The 25,160-nt window shown below is 42.5% G+C and overlaps 2 protein-coding genes across 8 annotated transcripts; both read right to left on the bottom strand.

Moving 5' to 3' along the window:
* Positions 1 to 982: 982 nt before the first annotated feature.
* On the bottom strand, positions 983 to 4,560 carry LOC118206192 (beta-1,3-galactosyl-O-glycosyl-glycoprotein beta-1,6-N-acetylglucosaminyltransferase 4-like). 4 transcript variants are annotated; one of them, XM_035378505.1, is made up of 3 exons: positions 4,427 to 4,558; positions 3,669 to 3,739; positions 983 to 3,089 (listed from the first exon to the last, which is right to left on the bottom strand). In XM_035378505.1, the coding sequence occupies exon 3, from the start codon at positions 3,086 to 3,088 to the stop codon at positions 1,793 to 1,795; it is 1,296 nt and encodes a 431-aa protein (XP_035234396.1). In that variant the 5' UTR covers position 3,089; positions 3,669 to 3,739; positions 4,427 to 4,558; the 3' UTR covers positions 983 to 1,792. The 4 variants fall into 4 exon arrangements, with proteins under 4 accessions (XP_035234396.1, XP_035234395.1, XP_035234394.1 ...); XM_035378504.1 differs by having other exon boundaries at positions 3,669 to 3,762; positions 4,441 to 4,558; XM_035378503.1 differs by having other exon boundaries at positions 4,441 to 4,558.
* A 596-nt stretch (positions 4,561 to 5,156) lies between these two features.
* On the bottom strand, positions 5,157 to 24,621 carry LOC118237288. Of its 4 annotated transcripts, none has more exons than XM_035435846.1 (24): positions 24,369 to 24,621; positions 24,043 to 24,104; positions 23,181 to 23,257; positions 23,045 to 23,070; positions 22,780 to 22,847; positions 22,417 to 22,490; positions 21,706 to 22,169; positions 21,206 to 21,339; positions 18,051 to 18,168; positions 17,606 to 17,736; positions 16,076 to 16,252; positions 15,837 to 15,979; positions 15,054 to 15,198; positions 14,879 to 14,955; positions 11,772 to 14,679; positions 11,413 to 11,568; positions 10,508 to 10,650; positions 8,844 to 9,006; positions 8,542 to 8,651; positions 8,216 to 8,303; positions 8,031 to 8,127; positions 6,780 to 7,914; positions 5,818 to 5,938; positions 5,157 to 5,441 (listed from the first exon to the last, which is right to left on the bottom strand). In XM_035435846.1, the coding sequence occupies exons 1-24, from the start codon at positions 24,452 to 24,454 to the stop codon at positions 5,302 to 5,304; spliced, it is 6,843 nt and encodes a 2,280-aa protein (XP_035291737.1). In that variant the 5' UTR covers positions 24,455 to 24,621; the 3' UTR covers positions 5,157 to 5,301. The 4 variants fall into 4 exon arrangements, with proteins under 4 accessions (XP_035291737.1, XP_035291740.1, XP_035291739.1 ...); XM_035435849.1 differs by having other exon boundaries at positions 8,542 to 8,648; XM_035435848.1 differs by having other exon boundaries at positions 21,206 to 21,336.
* Between the last annotated feature and the right edge of the window lie 539 nt (positions 24,622 to 25,160).

Here is a 25,160-nt window from a genome sequence, read left to right as displayed (position 1 = left end):
GAAAAGATGTTTGATGTTCATAAAAAGGGATATGCTAGTTTCATTGCATTAAGAAATCTAAAGTGGATTGGTTTTGAGGGATTTGTTTGCTAGAAGCTATTTTATATCTCAGTGCTAGCTATATAATATTGTTGTGAGTTGCCCCATTATAATTCATGATTGGCCTATGTTAATGCTTCCTTTGAGATGTGCACACAAATCACCCATATTTATACAGTATATATTTCTATATATATATATAAATTGGTGTGTCTAGGGAGGGTTTGGTTCAATTTTACAGAGCAGGGATTGAGAGTATCCTAAATTTATGGCTTTATTGTATCTTAATGGTTTATTGTATCTTATGGTACTACTATGCAAGCACACCTAGACAAATTCCCATCAACTGTGTTGACATGGCAATGAATTATGAATTGAATTAATGAGAAAGCAAATTACAGTCAGTAGGTTTTCTAAATGAAGAAGAATGGAGGGTGTTATGGTGCCCGATAGTCAAGTAAAAGAAGTTAAAAAAAATTATTTTCAGTATTCTATGGACAGATTAATGTTGCTGTTCGTATTATTTGTGCAAATTCGGACGGCATGTAATTCATCAATATTCCCAGAGAAGAGAAAACATCATCAATGTCTTTGTAATGATTAAAATAAACATGGATACTCAGGTGTAAACCTGGCTACCATGCTTGTTACCTTGTACTGCTTGAACAGCCTATCCTGGAAAATAAAAGCATTACTGTTCAGCACCCATTCCGTGGAATCCAAAAAAACCTGTGGTTTGTGATCTTACATCACCTTCCCTATCAGACAAATAAAAGTTCAGATCTGGGTTAGAAAATGGCACTGGATGCTGGATTCAGGATTCAGGTTGGGGGTACTGTCATCAGTATTCGTTCCCTGAAAGTACCATGCCTTTAAGTGCAGGTTTCCATAGAAACTGTCAATCAAATCAATCTGTCTCAAAATGATGAGAGATAGGGGCATATGATCTGGACACTTTAGAACAGTAGCTTTATGTGATATGGTGACGTATATTAAAACAAAACTCTCAACCACATGCAATTAATTATTGTACTGACTTGTTATTCCACTCTTAGGCTAATGTCAAGGCTTTGCGAAAGGCGTAAAAAAAACATAAATCTATAAAAAGTAGCTTGAGTCCTCCATACCATAAGTAATTAAAAGACAACCACTCCTAATATAGAATTAGCACAACTGTTAACTTTTTCAAAAAGGGCAGTGCAATTTCAGAGTAAAATTAAAACACATCAATTTATCTTTAAAGAAGCATTTGAAGGTACAGAGCTAAAAATGACTGGAAAAAAGATAACACATTTTAACAGCACCAAGCAATACAATGCACAAGAAGGGCAAACAATCACACCGTGGAACTTATTGCACCGTGTCAAGAGTCAAGACTCATTCAAAATAAGCAGTTATTGCAGCCATTGCCTAACCTTGCATTAGGTTCCTTTAAAAATGTTATTTGCATTAAACTGTGACCTCTTATCTGTTCTTCTCATGATATCTTTCTTATGATAACATGATATGACTTGGACTCTCAGATGTTGAAAGCCAAGGTGTACGGCAGGTTTCCTCAGTTAAAAAAAAAGACTGAGACTGAAGCCTGAAGCAGGTCAAAGTTTTGATTGGAAATGAAATCTGAAACATAAAGTGCATCAGAATATTCTGCTTGAAAATGTTTTTATCACAGACAATATATTGAAGTTATATATTCAATTGCTCACAAACTCAAATCCAAAATGCCTCACAACCCCCACCCTCCTCGAAAAGGTCATTTTGACCCCAGGTTAACCCAGTGTCGCTGCTTTTCTTCAAGTTTCTCCTCCAAGCACTTGATAAGTACAGGATCTACTTTGGGGTCAAACTTGTTGGCGAACCAATGTCCATAATTGAGAAGCCAGCGCAGTTCTGCAGCCCCAAAGATGCACACGCTACGCAGGTGAGTGCCCGTGCAGGACGGGTACAGTGACCCCTCCAGGTAGTTCCACTTCACCAGCCGAGTCTTGCTCATCAGGTCCGTGATATCGGGCGTGGACCGGGGGACCCCCCCAGGCACCCCCGGCACCCGTACCAGAGAGGCCCAAAAGTGCTCGTCCGGGGAGTACGTGTCCGCAGACCAGGACAGGAAGTCCTCCGCCAACCGGCTTTCGGAGACGTAGCTCACGAACTCGCGCGACAGGACAAAGTAGGCGCTTCCGATAAACATCTCGATGCCGTGTGGGGGAGGGTCTTTGGCCTGAGTGGTCTTGACGGGCAGTTTCTGGTACTCAAAAGGCGCGTCCTTCACCACGTGCCGGAAGGCGAATCGCTGTTTCTTGAGCTCGCTGGGGCGGCTGGACTCCAGCATGTTGGCGCCCTTTAGCCTCTTCAGCTCCGACACCAGCTCAAAGTTGGACCTGAGGGGGAAGTCCTGGCCGCACAGGTTGATAACGTACTTCCACTTGACCGGGGACTTGAGGAGGTCCGACAGGCAGTTAAGGTCGGCCTTGAGTCTCGTGACGTGGGCATATTGCACCGACTCCAGCTTGGACGCCAGAAAGACGTTGGGGAAACACTTGGACAGGTTCTCCATAGCGGCTATGAAGTTCTTGGAAGATTTTTGGTCATAGTGAATGCAGTAAATGTTGTGAGGCACATAGATCGCCCGTAACATCCGTTCCACCATATAGGCGTCCTTATGCACAACCAATGAATAGGCAAGTGGAAACTGCCGCTCCTCGCTCGATACCGAGATATCCACATATCCCCTCCAAACTATGTACCTCTGACAGTCTGAAGTTATAGATGCAATATTCTCATCTTCCAAAGTAACGACTTCTTTTCGCCTTATTTCTAAAGACTTCCCAATCTCAACTGGATTTAGTTCATAAATAGCAGTGCAATCGATGTCCTTATGTGCTTGATTTCTAAAAGCACCAGCAGAAATTCCATAGGGCTCAATGAAAAAGCTGTTCTTCACAGTCACTTTTATGTAGACAAGCTTCAACAGACACACAATGAGTAGTGACAGGGAGATCAAGTAGCACCTGTACTGCAGTTTTTGTAGATAGGTACATCTTATTTTCATTCTGTAGAGTATAAAAAAAACATGTTAAATAAAGTGTTATATAGGTAATAATGGAATGCATAGAAAGGCAATAATAGCAGCACATTATAAACTCTGACTGGGTTAGCAACTGTCACACAGCACACAGAAATGTGGTCAGGAATTTAAATCTGAATCTTCAGTCAAAATTGACGAATTTTGCTTTTCTGTTTTGCAAAGTTGGTACTAACATGTTAAAGTGGTTCTGGCACCACGGTGAGAAAGTATACTGGATTTAATATCTAAACCTTAAGCCAGATATTTCTCAAGGGACATACACAAGACATTAAACATTTGATTTAATCGGTCTGACCTCAAACTCTGTGTGATCCACAAAGTGTATCATGATTGATATTTTATTTCTTAACATTAACAGGTTCAAAAGCTGTTTTTATAGAAATCCCAAGCATATGCAAAATGTATTCAAGAGCTGTAGTTTTCAGTTTATTTCATGTGCTTTGTTTCAGCTTGTCATTGAGGTAAACTAGCCCCTTTAATGCATTTTTCATTTCTCACTCTTAAGTATTTAATTTTTTAAAATGGATAATTCCACAATACTTACCTTGCACAATAACAACTATGTTGATATTCTTCCTTCTGCCATTAAAAGTTTTCTCATTCTTACAGGACATACTGAAAAACAGTTACAAGATAGGCTACTCTGAATGAAAATAGCTGTACAATTACAACTCAAACAAAGAGGTATTAAGATAAGTCTCTAAAAGGTAGACTATAGTCAACTACAGTCAATTAGTATGACAAGACAGAGAAAAAATGACTTCAAGTTAATAATCAGCATTTTCATTACGAGATCATTATGAATATGTATTTGATGACAGTAACGTAGGCTATAGTCTACAGACGCTTTTGATCTAGCTGACCTACAGCACATGCCTCAAACGTCAAACCGAGTATTACCAACCTTTCTTTCACTTTTGCGAAATGGAACATATTAATTACTATTGTGCAGAATTACGATCGCAAAATGCTACAGTGTACATAGAAACGTTTGATTGCATACACCTTTTATGTGTTTATTGGATTTTACTTCATCTTGGAAATCGAACAAGCTTGTTTATGGGGAACACTGGCAAATAAAACCGTCCGAAATAGAAATAGCTTGAAAACACGGGTATTACTCCACAATACCTACAACCGAACAGAGTTATTTATGTTTCAATATTCTAACCTATTCCTTTGATATAAATATGTATGAAAACTACCTAAGTTCACTTTTTTTCCACCTCCACGATGGTCCTCTAATATCCCGTTAGTAAAATGTAGCATGCGGAGCACAAGTTTCACCGAAAATGAACACACCGTAGGCAACTTACTTCCATGATGATCACGGGTCTTCATGCAGGTCTGACAACTTGGAATGGTAATGAGTTTTATGATTGCTGGTTTACGTTTCGCTGGGGCTAAGAGGAAGGGGGACGAGAAGTAGGTGTGGCAAACCATGCAATGCCAGCAAGCGTGAGAAATGCAGGCGGCTGACTGCCAGTGTGCGTCGGACATGAACAAACATCTATGCTGAGATTAACTTACATTATGTTTGACACAGAAAAAAAATGTGTGAATATATTATGCAGCCCAGACAGAGAGACATGTTTCTTGTTTTGGCTCTGTATTTGAAATTGGATTTTAAATTAAATAAATACGAGGTCAAAGTACAGACTGGTAACTTTAAGCCAGGGTTCTATACATATAAATCCATACATGGTTCATCCCCCTACTTACTTTAAATGACTATTAGTTGGGCATGGAATTGAAATGTGGCCACCCATTAACCACAACTGCAGCGTTCTGTTTGAACCTGATCAAAAATGTTGGCTACATTACAAAATGCAATGTTAAATTACTTTAAAATAAAAAATAAAATAAAAACATAAAATGTGTTTGATATGAGTTTTTATTTTTTGTTATTTTGTCCCACTGTGACCAATAATCAGAATGAAGTGCAAAGGAAAACAAATCCTCATATGACCCCTTTAAATGTTTTTATGTGGAGTGCATTTGGTTACACCCATTCAAGAAAATACTCCGGTGACTTAACTAAAATAAATTTTATTTCTATGGTTAAAAACAAGTACGACTGAAACAGTAAGTCAATACACAACAAAACAAATTTCAGCATTGCTGAAATTATACATACCAAAAAATATACAGCTAAACATCACAAAAATATTATGAACTTAAATTGCCCAGTCTTCACTTTGTGAAAAGACGTCCCAGTAACGATCCATCAAGTGGCTGGGCATAAACTCGTCATTGCTGATTAAAATAATCCTGTTGATTTCCATGAAGTTGCTGACAGAGGTCTTTACGGCTTCCTCTGTGGAAACAAACAGGGACAATGAGAGGCTGCTCGAAAAACGTGAAGCTTTCCCTCTGTTCAAACACCACCCCTGCACGACACTAGCCTCCACTCAGGGGGGAACCATAAAAAATTCAAAAGCCAGACAGCAGTGGAAGCTCTGGAAGGCAGACCTTTCCTCCGCCCGCCCCCCCCGCCCAAAAAAAAAGAGAAATCCCCTATAATACAGGGCTTCAAACTTGAAACCCCTCATAGTGCATAACGGACGGAACTGAAGCCCCCACCCACAGCCAGAGCACATGTACGATATTTTCCATAACATATAAATAACCAAAATAGCCGTTTGTGCATTAAGTCAGATGTGTAATTCATAATCAGCCTTCTAAGGACATACCTGTGTGGTGAGTCACCACAGGTGTGAAATCAGGAAAGAAGGCTTGTGTTGCTAAGGAATCCTTCGCTGCCAGGTCAGAACTCTCTGCATACATCACCGGTGACTTTGATCTGTAAGTCACCTGTAAAAAGTGAGGACATAATATCGCTCAAGTCAAACTTTATTTCAGTTGAGTACATATCTGAGTGCCTTGAGAACTTCACTACTTCAGCAAGGATCTCTCCTGGTCTTCCAAGCACAGGCATGCTCCACAAATATTTACCTACTAAATAAAGGCTCCATAGCTCACGAACTACCGGGGTGATCCATCCCACATAATTGGAAGAGGAGGAAAGTTTGAGTGAAATTAAAAATATGGGAGGCAGTGGTACCACTGACACACTGGCACCAGTGCAGCATTCCAGAGTAATGATTGGAAGCCTCCTGTGTTATAATAAGAGAAATTAACAATGTCCCTTTTCTTAACTGTATAATGGATTACATGGAGCTTCTCACGAAAAGTTCAGAAACATCAAATATAAATTAACTATTACCATGTTAATATCAATTTAAAGTATCCAATAAATGTAGTTGACATAATACATAGACATAACAGATAAAATCATTATTTATTTTTAATATGCATTAACAAAATGCATTATTTTGAATACATTTCAAAAAAAAGCTATTACTGAGAAAGAAGTGTGTTATTTATTTTTTGGGGGGGTGTTTGTGAAAGGTACATTGAGGTAAATTGTGATTCTCCATGTCTTACAGAAGGTGCAAACACTTTGACATTTCTGCTGGTAAAAACTCGACAATACTGTTTAGAAACCTGAGATTTGCCCATTGACTTGGGTTGGGTAACAATCTTTCCACCTTTAAAATGGCCCATCTGTCTTATTGCTCACACAAAGCTACTACTTGTCCATATTACATTTTCTGACTAAACATGCCAAAAAGGTAGGCCTATAGCTTTTTACCTTCAGTGTCTGCTGTAGAGCTTGGTCTCCAGGCTTGATAACTCCACGCTGAATAAGGTCGATCAACTGTCTGTTTCTGACTGCCGTGTCTCCATGCTGTGGAAGGGTCTTACAAGCAGCTGCCTCAAATGCACTCTTCTGATCTTTAGGACTCAAAGCTGCTCCAGAAGAGGTCTTATCAGGGACAGGATAACCGGGAGCTGAATTCCTACCCTTCGTGGAATGCGTTTCACTGGAGTTTCGCTGACCTTGTGCGATTACTCGCACTTCATGAGGAAAGCCTCTACCCTGTAAATCATCTGCAGTTCCAGCACCAGATTTCTTCGTACGTACAAGTGTCTTGTTCACACCGAGTGAATTCTGTTGGGCTGTGATCCAACCCGGTGGCTGAGACAAGTATACAGTTTGGTAAAGAGTGGAGGAAGAAGGCACTGGGGTGACGTTGGGTCTGGTTGGATGCGTCTGTGAGGTGTGGTGCTCAACCGTGAAGCTTGATGGGGCAATGCTTGCGCTATTGTTGGCGACCTCGAGGAAAGCCATCTGGGAGCTGCAGTCCACAGCGTTTTCACCTGTGACCTCTGACCTCTGCTCATCACCTCTTGAGCCAGCAGCTGGTTGAGATGAGGAGGGCAGTGTAGACTGGTGTGCAGAGATCTTAGCCTGCTCCAGTCCTCTTCCAGGCCTTCCGGTTTCCGGGTGAAGTGCATTATCTGTACGAGGCATGGCAACCTCTGCGTCTCCCAGGCCATCAACCTCGGCCTCAGGTTCCATCGAATCTGTGTCCGAGCTAATGTGAGTGGAATCGCTAGAGTGGCGCAGGACGCCTGCATCTCCGGGAATAGAAACGGACAGGGAAGGGGGAGTTTCCTCAGAGACTCCTCCATGACAGCTCAAAGGGGCCTCCTGTTCTGGTGTTCCTCTGTAGGGCCCCGTGTTACGTCCCCAGGGAGCGCCGGCTCCAGGTTTTGGGCCCTGTGTCGAGGGCTGCCCTCCTAGCAGCCGACAGCTCTGTGCCTGAACACTGAGTTTGAGGGCGTTCTGCTTCTGAAGAATGCTCAGGAGGCATTTCTGTCTTGAGGCTAAGGACATGAGCTGTTCCCTCAGAAGGCCCTGTTTGAATGAATCAGATGCCATCCTGCAATACAAAAAATTTAAACGGACTTATCCCCCACGGGTAGCTGTGGACTTTTGAATAAAAGGTGGGCTGTGGCATTGAGAATATGCTGAACAGAATTTATAAAATCCTCATACCTGTACTTTCTGGTGAGCTCACGGTTTTCTGCTTTGTGTTTGTTTAACACGCCATTCAGGACTTCCTGGATTTGAGAAAATGCTTCTGAAAATTTACCTGTCAGGACACACACTGTTACCCTAGGCACAGTAAATATATCTTTCATTTCTAGCCACAGAAAATTCACATCAATATCTCAAGTCACCTATATCTTCTGGGCTTGAAAATTCCCAGGTTGACATCTCCTTTTGCTTCTTTTCCACGCTCTCTAAAGTTGTGATGGTGGATTCCAGCTAATACAAGAATATAAACAAATAATGGGTAACAAAGACAGTATGTCGTTTCCTTGAGGCCAAACAATCATGAAAAATTAACCACATACTTTTTTTAAATGCTGCGATTGTATGAGTCCATCATATTTGTCATTTAACTGAATTCATTCAATAGTCATTCTGGCACAAGGTGACGGTGATACGTTGCTTGTATTAATTATGTAAGTGCTGGACCCACAGAATATGAACAGTACTGTACCGTGCTTACTTCACTGCAGCCATGACTTTCTTTAGAGGGCCGAGTTCCACTCCAACTGCGATCGCTCTCACAGTAAAGGGAAGGGGCTGATGGCTTTCTTTTCTCTACTGCTTTCATGGGTAGATAACATGTCATACAGAATGCGCTACAGCCAAACCAGTGCCAGACAGACAGGCATCCGACCAACTACAGCTATGATGCTGTACACCAAAATAATTTTTTATTCAGAGCAAATGTATCAGACCAAAAGAGCATTAATTGTAATGTAATGTTACAGTTTTGCTCTTCCGTGTGATTGATACCTGGGGGGGGTTTGGAAGAGCCTTCACGTGGTGATACAAAAGGTCCACGGAACGTTGAAAGCAACTCTTTGATGCATTCCGCACATTCCAAATCCAAGGGGCTCTTCCCAAAGACGTTTTGGTCATTAGGGTTTGAACCGTACTGAAGGAGGAGCTTGACAGTCTGTTTAAAAATATAAGAGGTTTTTATTGTTGTTGAGAAAACAGTCCAACTCATTCAAACATCTGGACAGAAAAAATGACATGGAATAATAGCACCTGACATCCATTTATGAAGTTACAAGTAATCAACGTTTAAAGACAAAGTTTCAACTACCGTACCAAACAATGAATGTCACAGACATAGACTAGCTAGTCACAAAAGAGATGAATGATAGAAGACACCATACCATAGCTCGTCTCTCCCCAGGTAATCCCAAGAATGAGCCAAGAATAAAGTTCAAAAATCAACAAAAGACAAAAAAAACAACAGGGACAAAATGTACAATGCCTGACCTAGATGCAATGCTCAGATGCCCCAGATGCCAACTGCCAAAAGTAAAGAGAGGCCCACATTTTACAGTGCTGTGAAAAAGTATTTGATCCCCTCTTGATTTCCTCTATTATTGCATATCTGTCACACAAAATGGTTGCAGATCATTAGACAAAATGTAATATTAGTCAAAGAGAAACTGAGTAAAGACAGAAGACATTCTAAATTGATTTAATTTATTTAATTAAAAAATACATAAGCATAAGCATACATAACTCCCAAGTCACCCATATGAAAATGTAACTTCCTCCTTAGTTACTCAATCAACCTATGAACCAAATTTAATTGATAATTAGATTCAGCTCTGGGCACACACAGAGGGCACACAACCAGGCTTCACTGCAGCCAGCCCTGTTGAATCTAAACCCCACTCATACTCAACCTTACCATCCTAGTGAAGTAGTCACCGCAAAGTTTCTATGAGCACACTAAGCCACGATCAAAGCAAATTCCAGAAGAGATGAGAAAAAAGTTGAAATACGTCAGCCTGGAAAGAGTTACAAAGCCATTGCGAATCACTGGAAAACCACTTGGAACAGTGGTGAAGCTTCCCAGTAAAGGGCAATTACACATCTGAATGGGTGAAAAGAAACAAAATAAAAATTTTGGACAGGCCTAGTCAAAGCCCTGACTTGAACCCAATAGAGATGCTGTGGCATGAACTGAAAAGAGCAGTACATGCTGGAAAGCCTACCAACCTGTCTGAATCCCAGATTCAGCAGAATTTGTCTGAATAAAATACATTTACATTTATTGGTGCTGACATCATACCAAGCAGGGAATTTTGTGCCCCATCAGATTGCTTTGCATAGAGATTTAAAACCGTGGTGAGATATTCTGTCACATATACAACTATAAATTACATTTGTACATCTGTCAGCCCAGCAGGATCTAGTATTAATCCCAGTCATGGCATGTACACACAAACACAGCCACACACGTACCGTTTGCCAGGAAACACGTGGTACAGCGCACACGCACTTTTTCCACATCGCAAATGACCACCCAGGCGCTGCATTCTTTCTTTCGGTTCATAAAGCCAGACGGGCTCACATGCGAACACATGAAGAGCTGTGAGGCTTTTTGAAGTTGCTCGTCTGGTGCAAAGGGGAACCTCTGTGTGAAAGTGTACCTCATAGTGGTTTGAGGCGACAGCGTCATGCAGAGGTGTGAGTCCCTCTAGGCCTCGGCTGTTGATGTCGGCCCCCGAGAGCAGCAGCTCCTCCACCACAGCCACGTGTCCCAGGGCGCTGGCTTCGTGCAGAGCTGTCCATCCTGCCAGTAAAACACAAACGCACACAGGTCACGTGACCATACGCAAATGAAAAAAATGCAAAAAAATTGCCTTACACCAATGCTAAAAACGGGTTACATGTACAGTGATGTCATTCTTTTAGGGGAAGAATGGTTTGAAGTGGTACCTGCATGACTATGATCTCTCCAGAAAGAATGGAAAGTCTTACCTGCCAAACTTAAACCCGCTAAACAACATACCAGTAGCAATAAGTGGTTTGCTCTCAAAAAAAATCAAATCCAAAACTCCAAATTGATGAATTTACAACTAGCTAGCTGACTAATGCTATAAACGTGATATTGCGGTGACTAGAACTTTTCAGTAGTGTCATATACTGTATATAATAGCATATATATTACAGCATATATATTACAGCAAGCTAACGTAGAAAGTGATCAAGAACTGTTTTAGCAATTTAATTGAGGCTAATAGCTACATGTAGCTCTTTGTTTTTGCCAAGTTGCCGAAAAAATGCATTTATTTAAAAAACAACATAAGACAGCAGTCTGATTTTACATAGTGGATACAATAGGACACAAATACAGTTTTTATATCTTAATTATAATTTATTATAATTATAAAAACCCTGACAACACAAATGCTGCATTAAATCCGTAGCCCAAGATATGAGCGTGAAGCTTTCGATCTGACATTAAGACTCCCCAACGTGGCTCTCTTCATGCTGAACAACAATGAATATCAGCAAACTGAAGCGTGCATAAAAGAAAATTTGTGTTGGTAACCTGCATAATCTGCTTGGTTGACATTTATCCCTGCCTCTATCAAGGCTCTGACAAGAGCAAGGTCCCCTCTCTTGGCAGCTAAATGAAGATGCGATTCTCCTCGGCTGTTTCTCTTGTTGATGTTTCGTACTGGTAACTTCAAGGCCTGTTGTGGTCCTGAATGGGGGGGGGGTGCAAGGAATTATGTTACAAAGTAGGAAATAACAACAAATCAGATATGGGATTAAATGTACATTTCCTCTGATAATATAGAATCAATTCTGTGCTTTTTATTATTAAATTAATTTAAGTGAAAAAGGTGCAAATTAGTGCACATTTTCTGCAAATGCATTGGAGGGATGAGAGAAGTTTTTCAGTACCTCCACAAGATGTGGTAGCAGCACAAGCACTTGCACATACTACCTTGCTTCTTCCTGGATGCTTTTTTGATGAGGCATTGTGCTTGCTCTTCTGCTGAATCTCTTCGTCTTTTTTACAACTATTTTTAGTTTTGCTGATTTTGCTTTTTTGACTTTGTTGGCCAGAGAAATTGCTGAGGACATAGTCTTTGTTTTGGTGTTTTACATCTACACAGATTCCCACATTGCTTGTCTTATGGCCAGAATCCACTGTGCTGGCTGAGTTTAATTGTGCAGAAAAGGTGACGTTTCCCTTGCAGTTTCCAGTATTACTCTCTATGCTTGTTCCAAATGCATTTTCAAAGCTACGCTTTCCATTGTCCTTTACTTGACCCTTAGTGGAACCCAATGTTAGCTCTGGATGTAGACAGACATTTTCTAAAGCTGTACCAAAACTGTTGCGTTCCATGTAATTAGATTCTGAGATCATAGTGCAGTCGGAGTCATATGAGCTGTTCGTTTTGCCATCTACGTCTTCTATGACAGTAGCATCATTCATGGCAAGGTCAAAGCTTCCCCCTATACCGCAGGCTAGTTCCATGTCTTTAGAGTTACATGTGCTTAATGAATTAATTTGATTACTATTGAGGCTTTCTTTACTACTTCTAGACTCCATTTTTTGCGTATAACTTTCAGTGACTAATGTGTTTTCCATTTCCTGGATGGTTGAGGTCACTTGGGTTTCAGAACAACTAGAAGTGATGGATGCAGAGTTATACAGGAGTGTTCCCTTTAGAAGCTGCTCTCCACACTGTAAGCCGGGTCTTTCAGGAGATATTTTCAGGATTGCGTCTGTGTGCATCCCTCCCATCTCTTTTCCCTGGACATAATTTCCGGATAAATCTGTCTGGCTGCAATTCAACAACGAACATTCCTCTTCCATGAGTCTTCCTCTAGTCCTGTCAGCATTCTCAGAACTGAGAGTAGAATGTGCATTGCCATTGATCTCTGTCAATTCAGACACCTGCTCTACTGCATGCAAGTGTTCTGCAACAATATAGTTTTGTACAGATTTCTTCTGGTGCTCACTGCCCCTGTTTTGTGAGTCAGATAACTCTTTCATGTGACTGCTTGCTCCTGTCATTGGCACAGGTTCAGTCACCGTTCTTGACGTGAGTCTGTGCAGATTACTCTGATCTTCCTCCATACTGTACGTGAGACTGCAGTCTTTAACGTGTGAATCAGGAGGCCCTTGCTGCATCGAAATGTCTGAGGATACGGTCATACTCTCGGGATTGACGACTTTGCTTGATGTGTCGTGGTTATGGTTTTCATTTACACTGGAGACAACACGCAGTCCGTCATCGCGATCCACACGCAGTCCACTGGGAGAAAACCCTTCGCTCTTACTAAGGTTTTCGAACAGCAAGGATGGAGTACTGTTGTCAGACTCGAGGGCCAGTGTTGGTTCCTCTACTGATGCACCTGACCGTGTTTCCTCCTGCCTATCACCCGCAGTGGAGAGACACTGTTGAACAACCATGTGTCTGAACACATCTGAATGAGGTGCGAGCAATGAAATGCTACATTCTTCCAAATTGTCTTCCACACCACATCCACCTAGGCTGTGGCGAACAATCCCAGATTCACCAGACATGTTAGTTGAGAAGTCAGAATCTCTTAAAACCTCTGGTGCTTTGAATGGGAGGACATGTCTCTCACTTCCCACTGTAGAGTCACCACTGTTCTCACGTCTGTTGTCCCTTTGAATATCGCAGAGATTCTGTATCAAATCACTTGTGTTGGTGTTTATTACTGGTTCTCCACTGATTCCTAGAATCAGGCCAAAAGTGGTTCCTTTAGATTTTGGTTTATCTGCCACAGGCAGAGAAGGCAGTATGCTCTGGGACACTGTATCATCCTGTAACTCAGGTTCACACCCCACTGCTTGGGGCCCCTTTGTCCTGGTTTTATTTTCAGCTTCCATGCTGCCCACTAAATCGGGGCTTCTGCTATTATGTAAATCACCCTGTTGTTCCTGGGTATTTTCAACACAACGCCGGTCTCCAGTTTTATCAAGGCAGGGAATCAAATTAGATTCTGGCATTTGCTTCACCAAATCATAATCAAGAATTCCATTTCTGATTTTGCTGAGCGAAAAACGACTATTGCAAATGTCTGCATCCGTCTGGACATCCTGTTGAGAACAATGGCATGCAGAAGCAGTCTTCCTGTCCTCTGATTTTGCCGGTTTACTCCTGTCCTGTTCTGTGCCACGCTCGTCTCGAAGTTCAGCAGATATTTCTCTGCTCCCTGCCTCACACAACACACCCCCGAGTGCAAGTAAATCTAAACGGCTGTCATTCCAGCCACTCCCGGCTCCAGTCCTTCTTCTTGTAATCCGGGCCACAGGGGATTGGCTCATTGTCCTCTGGGCCACAGAAGATTGGCTCACGGTCCTCTGAGCCACAGGGGATTGGCTCATTGTTCTCTGGGCCACAGGAGATTGGCTCATAGCCCTCTGGGGTCCAGGGGATGGGCTCACTGTCCTCTGGGTCATAGGGGATTGGCTCATTGTCCTCTGGGCCGCAGGGGATTGACCGATTGTCCTCTGGGCCACAGGGGATTGGCTCACTGTCCTCTGGGCCGCAGGGGATTGACCGATTGTCCTCTGGGCCACAGGGGATTGGCTGATTGTCCTCTGGGCCGCAGGGGATTGGCTCACTGTCCTCTGAGCCACAGGGGATTGGCTGATTGTCCTCTGGGCCACAGGGGATTGGCTCACTGTCCTCTGGGCCACAGGGGATTGGCTCACTGTCCTCTGGGCCACAGGGGATTGGCTCATTATTCCCTGGGCTGCAGGGGTTCTGCTTCTGGTTCTTACAGCCTCAGCCGAGCTGTGCGAGGACTTAGCGGCACTTTCCTCCACCTGAAATGCAACAGGATGCAAAAACGTAAAGCTCTGCTGCTTTCAGCATGACCTCACACCTAATGAATATGCGCCAATTCTTTTTACCGGAAAGAGAGAACTTGTAATGTATAGTGACAAAATTGAAAATATCTTCATCCTATAAATAATGTAATGAACGTAAATACCACCTGGAACATGAAAGAGTTAAGTCACTCACTTTCTTTTGCATCTTGCACGTGACTTGCTGCCTGTTACTGTCTTCTTGAACAGGGTTATGGTTGGACCTTCTTTGAGCTTAAAAAAAAACAAAAAACTTAAAGCTTTCTTAACATGGTTAAAGTGAGTCCTTCAGTCAACACAGACCCTTTTCTTACGGAGGAAATTATTCAGACCTGACACTGATATTCGTCTAGTCCTGGGTAAGTATCTTTCAATCATTTTTCTCAAGGAGCTGTCATCTGTCATGTCGAGGGCAGTCTTCCCCTGCTCGTTTTTCATTGTGGGATTAGCACCGCTGTCCAGAAGCAGCTGAGCAACCTGTAAAGGCATTAACTAAACTCACAACCGCTAAATGGCTACACGCAGACTATTAAACTATACAAGCTTCTCATTTCATTGTACAAGCGACTGGCTTACTGTGGTTGCAAGATATCTTTCTAAACAATAATAATAACATAAATCTATATAAACACCCAGCCACCCCCAATAGAAAGGAATTAAACAGTCATCTATTCCATTAAGTTAGAGGATTATGATCAAGAGAAAAGCACCTAATGGCGACCGCAGCCCATGGCTTCGTGTAGAAGAGTACCTGATGGTGACCGTAGCCTATGACAACGTGTACAGGCACACCCAATGGTAACTGTAGCCTATGGCATTGTGAGAGGTGTACCTGATGGTAACTGTAGCCTATGGCATTTTGAGAGGTGTACCTGATGGTAACCGTAGACTATGGCATCGTGAGACGTGTACCTGATGGTAACTGTAGCCTATGGCATCATGTAGAGGAGTGCCTGATGGTAACTGTAGCCTATGGCATCATGTTGAGGAGTGCCTGATGGTAACTGTAGCCTATGGCATTGTGAGAGGTGTACCTGATGGTGACCGTAGCCCATGGCATCATGTAGAGGAGTGCCTGATGGTGACCGTAGCCTATGGCATTGTGAGAGGCCTACCTGATGGTGACCGTAGCCTATGGCGTCATGCAAAGGAGTGGTTCCTTTGTCCCCTATGCAGTTGACTACAGCTCCAGCCTCCAGCAGAGCTGCTGCTATTTCATAGCAGCCTCCGATCGCTGCCTCATGCAGGGGGGTCCAACCTGAAAACCGCGCCAGTCCCTCAGCGTGCATCTTATTACTAATCATCAGCCATTATTCTACGTGACTGTTTGACTGGAGAGTGCCGCGGTAGCTACCTGCGTAATCGGCTCCATTCACGTCCACGTCCAGCTGCAGCATGGCCCTCATCAGCCTCACGTCTCCGTCCATCGCCGCTCGGTGCAGCAGCGTCTCTCCCTGCAGGTTCCTCCGGTTGATGGCGCTGAGAGGCGGGCCCTTTCCGCCTCTGGACCTCAGCGCTGCTTTCTTTTTACCTGCAAAAACATGATGTCAAGTTAGACCGCTCTCAGTACACCCATTTGTGCATTTCATGAAGTTCCAGAAGACATGAAATCCCATTGCCGTTTCGGTGTGGGAATATCAACAGCATTATCGATGTACCTGACGAAGACCTTTGAGGTCGAAACGCAGTACTATTAAATCACTTTGGGAGCAGGAAAAACAGCGTGCGGATATACTCTCTCTTCTTACTATTTTTTTATCCTGCGCCTGTTGGAATATTTCGGATGTGCGTGCATTCCCCCGGACAATATCAACAGCATTTACATGTTTATAAACAAAGTGATTCAGCTTGAAGGTGGTCTTTGGAAGCATATTGCATTCATTCTGAATAATATTTTTTGACAGTTACCAACCAACACTGCTGAAAAATTTGGCTCACTATCAGGGAAATTGCAAAAAACAGGGAAAGTCATGGAACTGCCAAAAAATTACAGAATTCACGGAATCCGCGACACTTACAATTTCTTTTGAACAGCACACAGTTGTTTAATTTTGTGATGGCCATACATTTCCTTGTATGAGGGGATGATGGCACTTAAAAGGAAAATGGTGCTGGGCTAGTCAAATGTTACCCACCTAATGACTAACAATGAAAGTAAAAATAGGGAGTTTCCCCTTATAATCATTGCTAAACTGGTGGGGTGGTAGAGCTGTTTACATTCCTTGGGGCTGCCCTTTCTACCACTTAATAGAAGCACGCAAAGGGCACTGCAGTCATTAAAAATGCTCCACAGGTTTGTAGAAACAGGCTGTTGTTGAAAATTTTCTCACCTTTAACACTGCTGTATACTGCGGAAATACCACACACCACAATAGCACAAATTCAAAGAGAGGATAAGGAAGCTGTCAACATCCCCGAGCAATACACTTTCTCTCCTTTTTATATCTTAGATACATCAGCGTCAAAGTAAATCCACTGCATGTCCAATGTCCAGTCAGACCCAGCAAATCAATTTTATCCCCCATCCCAAACTACAAGGTCTCAGAAAACCAGCATTAAAGATTTTCAGAACAGCATGTATGTGCCCCTACCCATCAGTGCTCTTCAGCCCGATTAGCAGCATGGTCCTTGAATGGGATCACGATCATGCTAGCGACCTGCAACTGTGACCAGGGAGGGTGCACAATTGCCAACTGCAAATGTACCTAAACCACTAATATACAGCCACCAGACTATAGACTTTTCAAAGCCTGCATGGCTCATTTGTGAGGACGGAGAGGTTTGGAATCACTCTGTTGGTCAAGACTGGAAAAACTGGCGAATATGAAAATAATATATGAGATCTGTCATGTGAGGCAGAGAATAAAACGCAAAGTAAAATTACTCTTTGGAGTCTTGCTGCACTTTTCAGATTCAGCTTGTGCGCCATGGTTTATTTCTTGTTTCCGCTTTCTCTGATTGCTACTGTGGTTCCCAGACACTGAAAGCTCACATTCAGGGGATGCCTTCCTCTTCCTGAAAGGAAGACAATGTTTAAAAGCAAAATATTCCAGTTATTATTCACACCGCATAATGATCGTTTCTGTCACAGATTATTTCTGAGCATCATTATTATGGCGAGAAGGGTACTTTGAGGTCAATCAGTAAATAACATTACCATAATAGTAGGCCGGTTGATTAGGTTATTTAAATTAACGTTCATCACTTTGCATGATGTGACCTTCATCGTGAAGCACAAAGAGGACGAGGGCGTGTACGTGGCAGTCAGCTGGAGGAACTTTAATTCACGGGGGGAAAGAGCCACTGAGAATCTCACACGAGAGACGCACCTTTTAGTCTCCAGTTCCATGTTCCTGGAAAGAGGGCGGAGTCTTCGGGCGCTCTGCCTGGACCCGGGTTCCGCCCTTCTGGAAACACCGCCGCCGTTTCTCCGTGCGCGGTCGCGGGCTGCGGAGCGTAAAAACGCTGTTATCTCTGCGCGGAACGCCCTTCTGTGGCGCGTCTCACATTATTCACATACCTCAGCGTTGGCCAGCAAGGATAAACCGACATTTACGTTAACCCCATAAATGTCTTTTTTATTCGCTCAGAAATCCTGTGCAGGGACCGCTGTTCTGAGATGTGTCTCACCATTGACTCGATGCACGCGGAGATTTCCCCCCCTCGTGCACTCGGGTGGCATAATAAGCGCTGTGTTTTTCCACAGAATACCAGGGGATTTGGTCTGAATTTGCGCACTTTCCACATACACTGAGGCAGTCAGGACTCAGACACATTACTTTATTCAATACATTTCTGTCCGACTCACTTATTTAAGCTGATAGTGCTGTTTACTGAGCAATGTGAAACACGTAAAGTGTAAGGCCCGAATTCCCTATTCTGTTTGTTAGGATACGAGGCAACTGCACCTCCTCCCCCACTGAAAGGAAAAGATAACATCCTGACACTGCATCGTACAGTAAAAAAAGATTGCAGAAACGATTGCAAAATTCACAAGCCTCTATCAGGGCTTCCTGTATATTCAAACCCAAAGCCACCCAAAACCACACGTCTTGTAGACATCTCAGCAGTTAAACGCCCAATGAAAGCTGCCTTTAAGACAGATGCAATGCTGCCTTCAGCACCTCATCATTTAATTTGAAGAGGTTAAAGAGCTGACATCCATGTACTGTAAATCACACTGACTTTTCCCAAGCTTACTCTACAGATGCCAAATTACAGCAGAAAAAAATTTAAAAAACTTAAAGAAATCGACAGAAAGTAAGTATAGGTGTACATATTCATTCGCTGAAATCTTTTTAAAAATGCATGTAGTTTTATATACCACATGCAGTAACACTGCATATGCTCCAATGAAAGGTCGCGCTTATGTTTGCGTTGGCAGAAAGACGTGTTTTAATAAAGACCCGCCACATCAGACCTAGGCCAACATGTGGCCTCCTCAGAGACTGTCCTGTGTGCATAAATATCTCAGATAACACTTGACCTGGCACATACCACACACACGTGTGTGTATGTATGTGCATACACACACACACACACACACGCACATATATTTACATCTGCACATGCATGTTAGTATAAGGATGGGAATTCATCAGTTAAAAGTTCATGTAAGTACTAAGATATACATGCTTTCTTTTTCTTCAGAGATTTGTGGTGTTATCGCTGCAGCTGGCAATGCAGCGCTTATATCTGTAAATGTGCTTTGATGGAATGCCACTGATGGCCTATGTTTGCACCGAGAACAGCACCAACATCACCTTTTACTTCCACAACAATGAAGTATTAATGCTGCAACGCACAAGCATGAAAACAAATTACTTAGAAATAATGTTACATGGACTGTGACCAAATTTTGAGCTTCACATCAGAAACGTAACTAAAACAGCTTCTTGCAGGAGTCACACCCCTCCAAGTGACGCTAAAACACTGGTTTTACAGAAGTGTGCCCCTTATCAGATCGCCAAAGGACAACAGTGAAGACAGGAAGTCAGCAGGGTTTGATAAAGAGATAGTGTGATGGCAGTTGCAAAACCTTCTGCTGGACCTTCATTATGTAAACTACATATATTTAAAAATTTAACATTATGACAGTAATAAACATTTATGTTTTCACCATTGTAGAAACACAACTGAAGTATAGAAAATGATTTGACTTTGGGCACCGCAGCACTGAATACTGTGAAGGAAGAAGTCCCTTTGAACAGGCCAGGTAAATCCCAAAGGAAACATGTCAGCTTTGCTCCACATGACCGACAAGTTCTTCGTACGCCCTGTCTGTAACGGATGAATGGAATCTGACCACCACGCGCGGTATGACTCTCTGTCTCCGCTTCGCACAAGCGTGCGCCTGCACTGAACGGAACAGTGCAGAGGTACGAAATTCAACAGCCAGCGCCGACGTACCAGGGCCCTAGGAAGGCGTTCCGGGAACCTTCTCTGCGCTATTCGTGCGCCAAAGCTCACGAGCTTTCATAAATCATAAATCATTCAAACTGGCCGCTGACCACGTGGATGCAAAACACGAGGACGCGCCGACTGGCTTACCCTCCTACGCATAGAGATAATGAGAGCGCTGCACACGTCACTCCACGAACCGCTGCTCGCTCTGATGCCTCAGACTGAAAACGCGAGCGAGCCGCGCCCACTGACCGCGAGAAAGCGCCGCTATGGAAACTAAAATCAGATTGCGGCCCAGGTATGTGCCCAGGTGGGGCTGAAACCCCACACCTCGCCCGAGTCGGCTGCCTCTTTGGACGGGCTAAATCTGGATTAGTCTCCTCTGTCCACTGCCTGCCGGATTAACCGCAAGCAGCTCTTCTCGAGTCATTCTCTGAGGGGATCGGCTCTGTGAAATGGCTGGAACAGCGCCATCTAGAGGTAATGTGGATGAATGGCGATCACTGTAATAATTCCCCTCCCAACATGTCAAGATTCTTCAACTGCAAGGTCGGGACACCTCTGATCCAATGATTCACACATACATCTAAACCTTTAACTCAAAAGTTTGAGTTGAGTACATAGCATAGCTCATCCTCAGCTTCTATATAGGTAATCATAACTGCATAATTAAGCAGAAATAACTTATTAATTGGTCAGAAATAACCAAAAAGGCTTTGATTTTTGTGTAAATAGCTTCAAGAACCCTTAACATAATCAGCAACATGAACATTTTTCAAAATAAATATTAGTTCCCGTTTTGGACCGCTCAATGCAGTGGTGTGACACCACACTGCCCCCTGGTGTTCACATGCAGGTAAAGTTGTTTGTCACTTTCAAAAGAGACACCGAATTTACATTTCGCACACGGCTCAAAGCCAACCGACTGGGTACACAGTTAAATAACCAAAGCACGAAGAGTTTATTCAACATAACAGACTCCAAAAATATTGACGGGATAAGCGGTGACCCAAAGTTTATGTCAGTTTACTTTTGGTGTTCATTTAATATTGCTTTCTTTAAAGATAAATACTGTACTTGCCTGATCGGGTGTGGGTGGGCCTCTGTTCAGTTTTCCTTCGTCCCATTGGCTGCGGAGGAGACTGACAGGACATCCTGTCCTGCTGCGTGGAATCCTCCGCTACAGCAGGCTCAGACGCACAGCATCCACTCCTGCTGCACAATGTGCACATTTACAATGGGCCTCATTCACAAAACATGTATAAGATCACATGTGACTGTAAACTGTGAGTAAGAACGTTTCCAAGAAAATGCATTCATCATTTTTTCCTTATCTGTATTTGTGTTCATGGCTGTTTCCTTATGCCAATCACATGAACAAGATTGTGCTCCTAAGGTTTTTAACTTAGGACCACATGTGCTCACAGGGTTGTTGATTACCCTGACAACCCCTCGACCCATATCAGCCCCTCCCTTTGTAGAAAAAAAGCCAGCTATGGACTGTGGATGTGTGTTCAGTGTCTGGCTTTGGCTCAGACTCTCGTATGTGAGTGAACTGTGGATGTGAGAATGTGAATGTACCTGGTTTGGGCTGTGTGTTTAGTGTCGGGCTTTGGCTCAGACTCTGGTTTGTGGCCCAGTTCTCCCTCCCTCTGTTTCACACGGGTCCGCGCTGATGGGACCCTGCTCAGGGTCTCCTTCTCAGAGAAGTTTCTAGAAGGCAGGCTTGGCCCGGGCTCTGTATTCCCAGCCCGAGCTGGCCCCTCTCTCCTGCTCCCTCCTTTCCCCTGCGAGCCGCGAAGCGTCGTGCGCCCCCCCGCCCCCCCTCTTCTGCCAGGCTCCTCCCGCGATGCCGCGGGGATGTGGCGGGAAGGGAGGGGGCGTCTCGGACGAGGGGTTCCTGAGGACGGTTCGCAGACGCGGGGACGCGACTGAGGCCGATCAGAGGCTGCACCGGCCCTGATGCCACTCCTGCATCTCTGTGCTCCCGGTGTTACCATGACCACCACATCAGGGCTTACAGGCTTCCCCACAGCCGATGGATGCTGTTTAAATACACACAAACACACACGCACCTGGCACAAAGTCCAAAAGCTATGGCTTACGTATCACCTCAGGACAATAAAAGAGATAATTGACTGTCATAATAACACTCATAATAATAACCACACAGAGTGCTGTGAAATGATTGTGATCAATTTTCTCTTCGTCTACTAGAATAGGTAATTATACCATATTACAATAAATTATTAGTCTGCAGCACTGTTGTATTAAAAGTGTAGCCGCACTCACCAGTTCATCTGATTCTGCTTTGCCCTTCCGTCCGTTCCTGACACCTTTGTTTAATCCCTCACAATTCACAGCTGCTTAATCAAACACAAAAAGTGCATTCAATTATATCAATTATAACTGGAAAAACTAATTAAAACAGATATGTTCATTTAACTTAAGCCTGAATGTAATTAGCCCCTACAGTCAGTATCAATTTTTACTACCATAGCCCCAAGCTCACGGCTGTTTTTCCACTATGTGCCACAGAGTGGCAGTGTTTCCTAATAATATGCCCAATAACACGTGAAGGCCAAGCAATGTGCCAGTAATACACTGGATTAACACTTGTAATAACTGTGTAAGTAAATAAATTTGCAGAATTACCTGTGCATCCCTTCTCCTGCTGAGAGTCACTACACCCTTCATCTCCACAAGCCAGCACCTCTTCAGAGCTACCACAAAAAATAAGCAGAACTTCCTTTTGTTTTAAGGAAAGAGCCACATCCACTTTATTTGTCATATCACTGTATTGACATGATGTCATAAAAAACAATTCACTTGTCAAACAGTTTCCATGATGAGACATTAAAAATATTTAGTTAAAAAAAACACCCTAAATTGTTGAAAACATAATGAGGGTAGTACACACCTTGAAACAGATCCTGAAGCATTTATCTGCACATAAAGAAACACTGAAATATAATAGCTGACAGTTACATAAGACATACATGATCACGAGGCAAACTATGAAACAATATTATTTGAATCACTTGCCGTTACTTTACCTTTCTTGAAATTAGTGCAGTCTTCTCCGCTTCAGTCAGTTTTCTGCGAGGTAGTGGTTTTATCACTGGAGAACATTCTGGCAAATAAACGAACAGACTACACTTTATATGAATAGTTACAACCAAGTTAATGAATTTACAATATTTTATGAAGGTTGCTACAGATTGAGTATTGGGAAGATGCCCTGTTGAAATGACTGAAAATAGAAACAGAATAAAATAGCTATATTGTGTATAAGTAATTTGCCAAAAGATATTAAGCATACCATTGCTTGCTGTACTATTGCACAAGTTAAAGTAAAATACAGAAGTACATGAAAATGGCAGGGGCTAAATACAAACAGAAGTCAAAGTGAGAAGACAATGGGTCTCATTCACAAAACTTTTCTTAAATTATTCTTACTTTTGTTCTTAAAAAAGTTCCTATGAAAAAACTACACTGTTGACATATTGCAGACCTTTGTTTCTGTGCACATCCCAGGTGTATGATATGATGAATGCTGGCTGTTTGTAAATTGTAGCCTATACGCAATCCTGTTCATGTGATTTTCATAAGGAAATAGCCATGAACAAATACAGATTTTTTTTTTTTAAATGAGCCTCTGCCATAAAACTGCAGTCATCTATCTATAATTACATTCAGGCTTTATGCCAATGCACGTATGCCATATTTGAAAATATTTCAAATACATACAACCTCTAAATGCAATGAAAATCAGGAGCCAACATAGCTCCCTAACTACCAAATCACTCAACTACATTTAAACATCAAATTTTATGACTTGCAATTTCACATAGGAGTTTGTCGAAACAGCTAACGTTAGAACAGCTAGTCTACCTAGCTAGGCAATACAGCTCTTACCAGTGGCACAAAAAGATACCTTCAACCGCGGTGACAGTGAAAATGAATCTGCACACATTAACCTGCAAAATAAATATACATCATATTAAAAGGTAAATTAATTAATTTCAATGCAGACGTTAGCATCTGCTAAACTGGCTGACTCTGGAGTAGTCTAACTAACATTACTCAGTGGGCGAATGTGCCCCGGAGAGATTAACCCAAGTAACATTAGATAAATCAATTATACACACAATTACACAACCATTAGACGACTTCAGACAGATTAAAAATAGCTTACTTTTATTATTACCTTTGTAAGACAGATAAAGTACAACCATTTATACCTGCTAGCGTATAAATTATCGTCTACATCGCTCTCCGAGTCCGCCACTGCCGTCCCTTCACTATCTGAAGTATCCAGAAATTCCATGTTGTTCAAATGAAACAGTAAATGCCAGCAATTGTCATCCACCTTATTTTTTGTAGCTAACTAACAGAAATTTCAGGTGATAAAATCGAAAATGAGATCGACAAGCAAAGTCTACTTCACGATCACAGAACTATTTCCCATAGCTAATATTAGCTCACTGAGGTTCAGCTACGAGCTGCATACGGCTCTGGAGAGTGGCTACAGTTTCGCGCTCTTCACTTGAAAGTTTTTACAATGCTGCCGCCTACCGACCAAAATGGAAATATGTTCATTTGAACAATATTGTACATTCGCATAATTCAGAAGGAATTATTTTTGCCCTAATGGACTTTTCATTTAATAATAAACGGAAAATAAGCAAGTTTGGCTTTTATGGCCAGCGTCATACAAAGATAGAGCAGCCTATTACCTTAGCATTATGATCTTACAAATGTATTTTGTTGTGGACAGGGAATACAGGATTAGGCTAGCTACGCTGTGCAAGCTTTGTCCAATTGCAATTTTGCAAGAACTGGTCCTACATTCACATTCCTTTATTTGAGATGGGAAAGTAACGTGTAAGAAAAATACAAGCAAATGGTGCCCTGTACAATAATGTACAGAACAACAATTAAACAATTTGTCTTTAATTTTTCTAATTACCATTACATGGTCTCATTTGTTTGCCTCAGCACTATCGTACTAACAGACATCCTAATAATAATAA

This window comes from Anguilla anguilla, chromosome 10 (genome assembly GCF_013347855.1).
Source record: "Anguilla anguilla isolate fAngAng1 chromosome 10, fAngAng1.pri, whole genome shotgun sequence".
NCBI classification, from domain to species: Eukaryota; Metazoa; Chordata; class Actinopteri; order Anguilliformes; family Anguillidae; genus Anguilla; species Anguilla anguilla.
The sequence above is the reverse complement of the archived record's forward strand: the minus strand, read 5'-3'. Positions and strand labels throughout refer to the sequence as shown.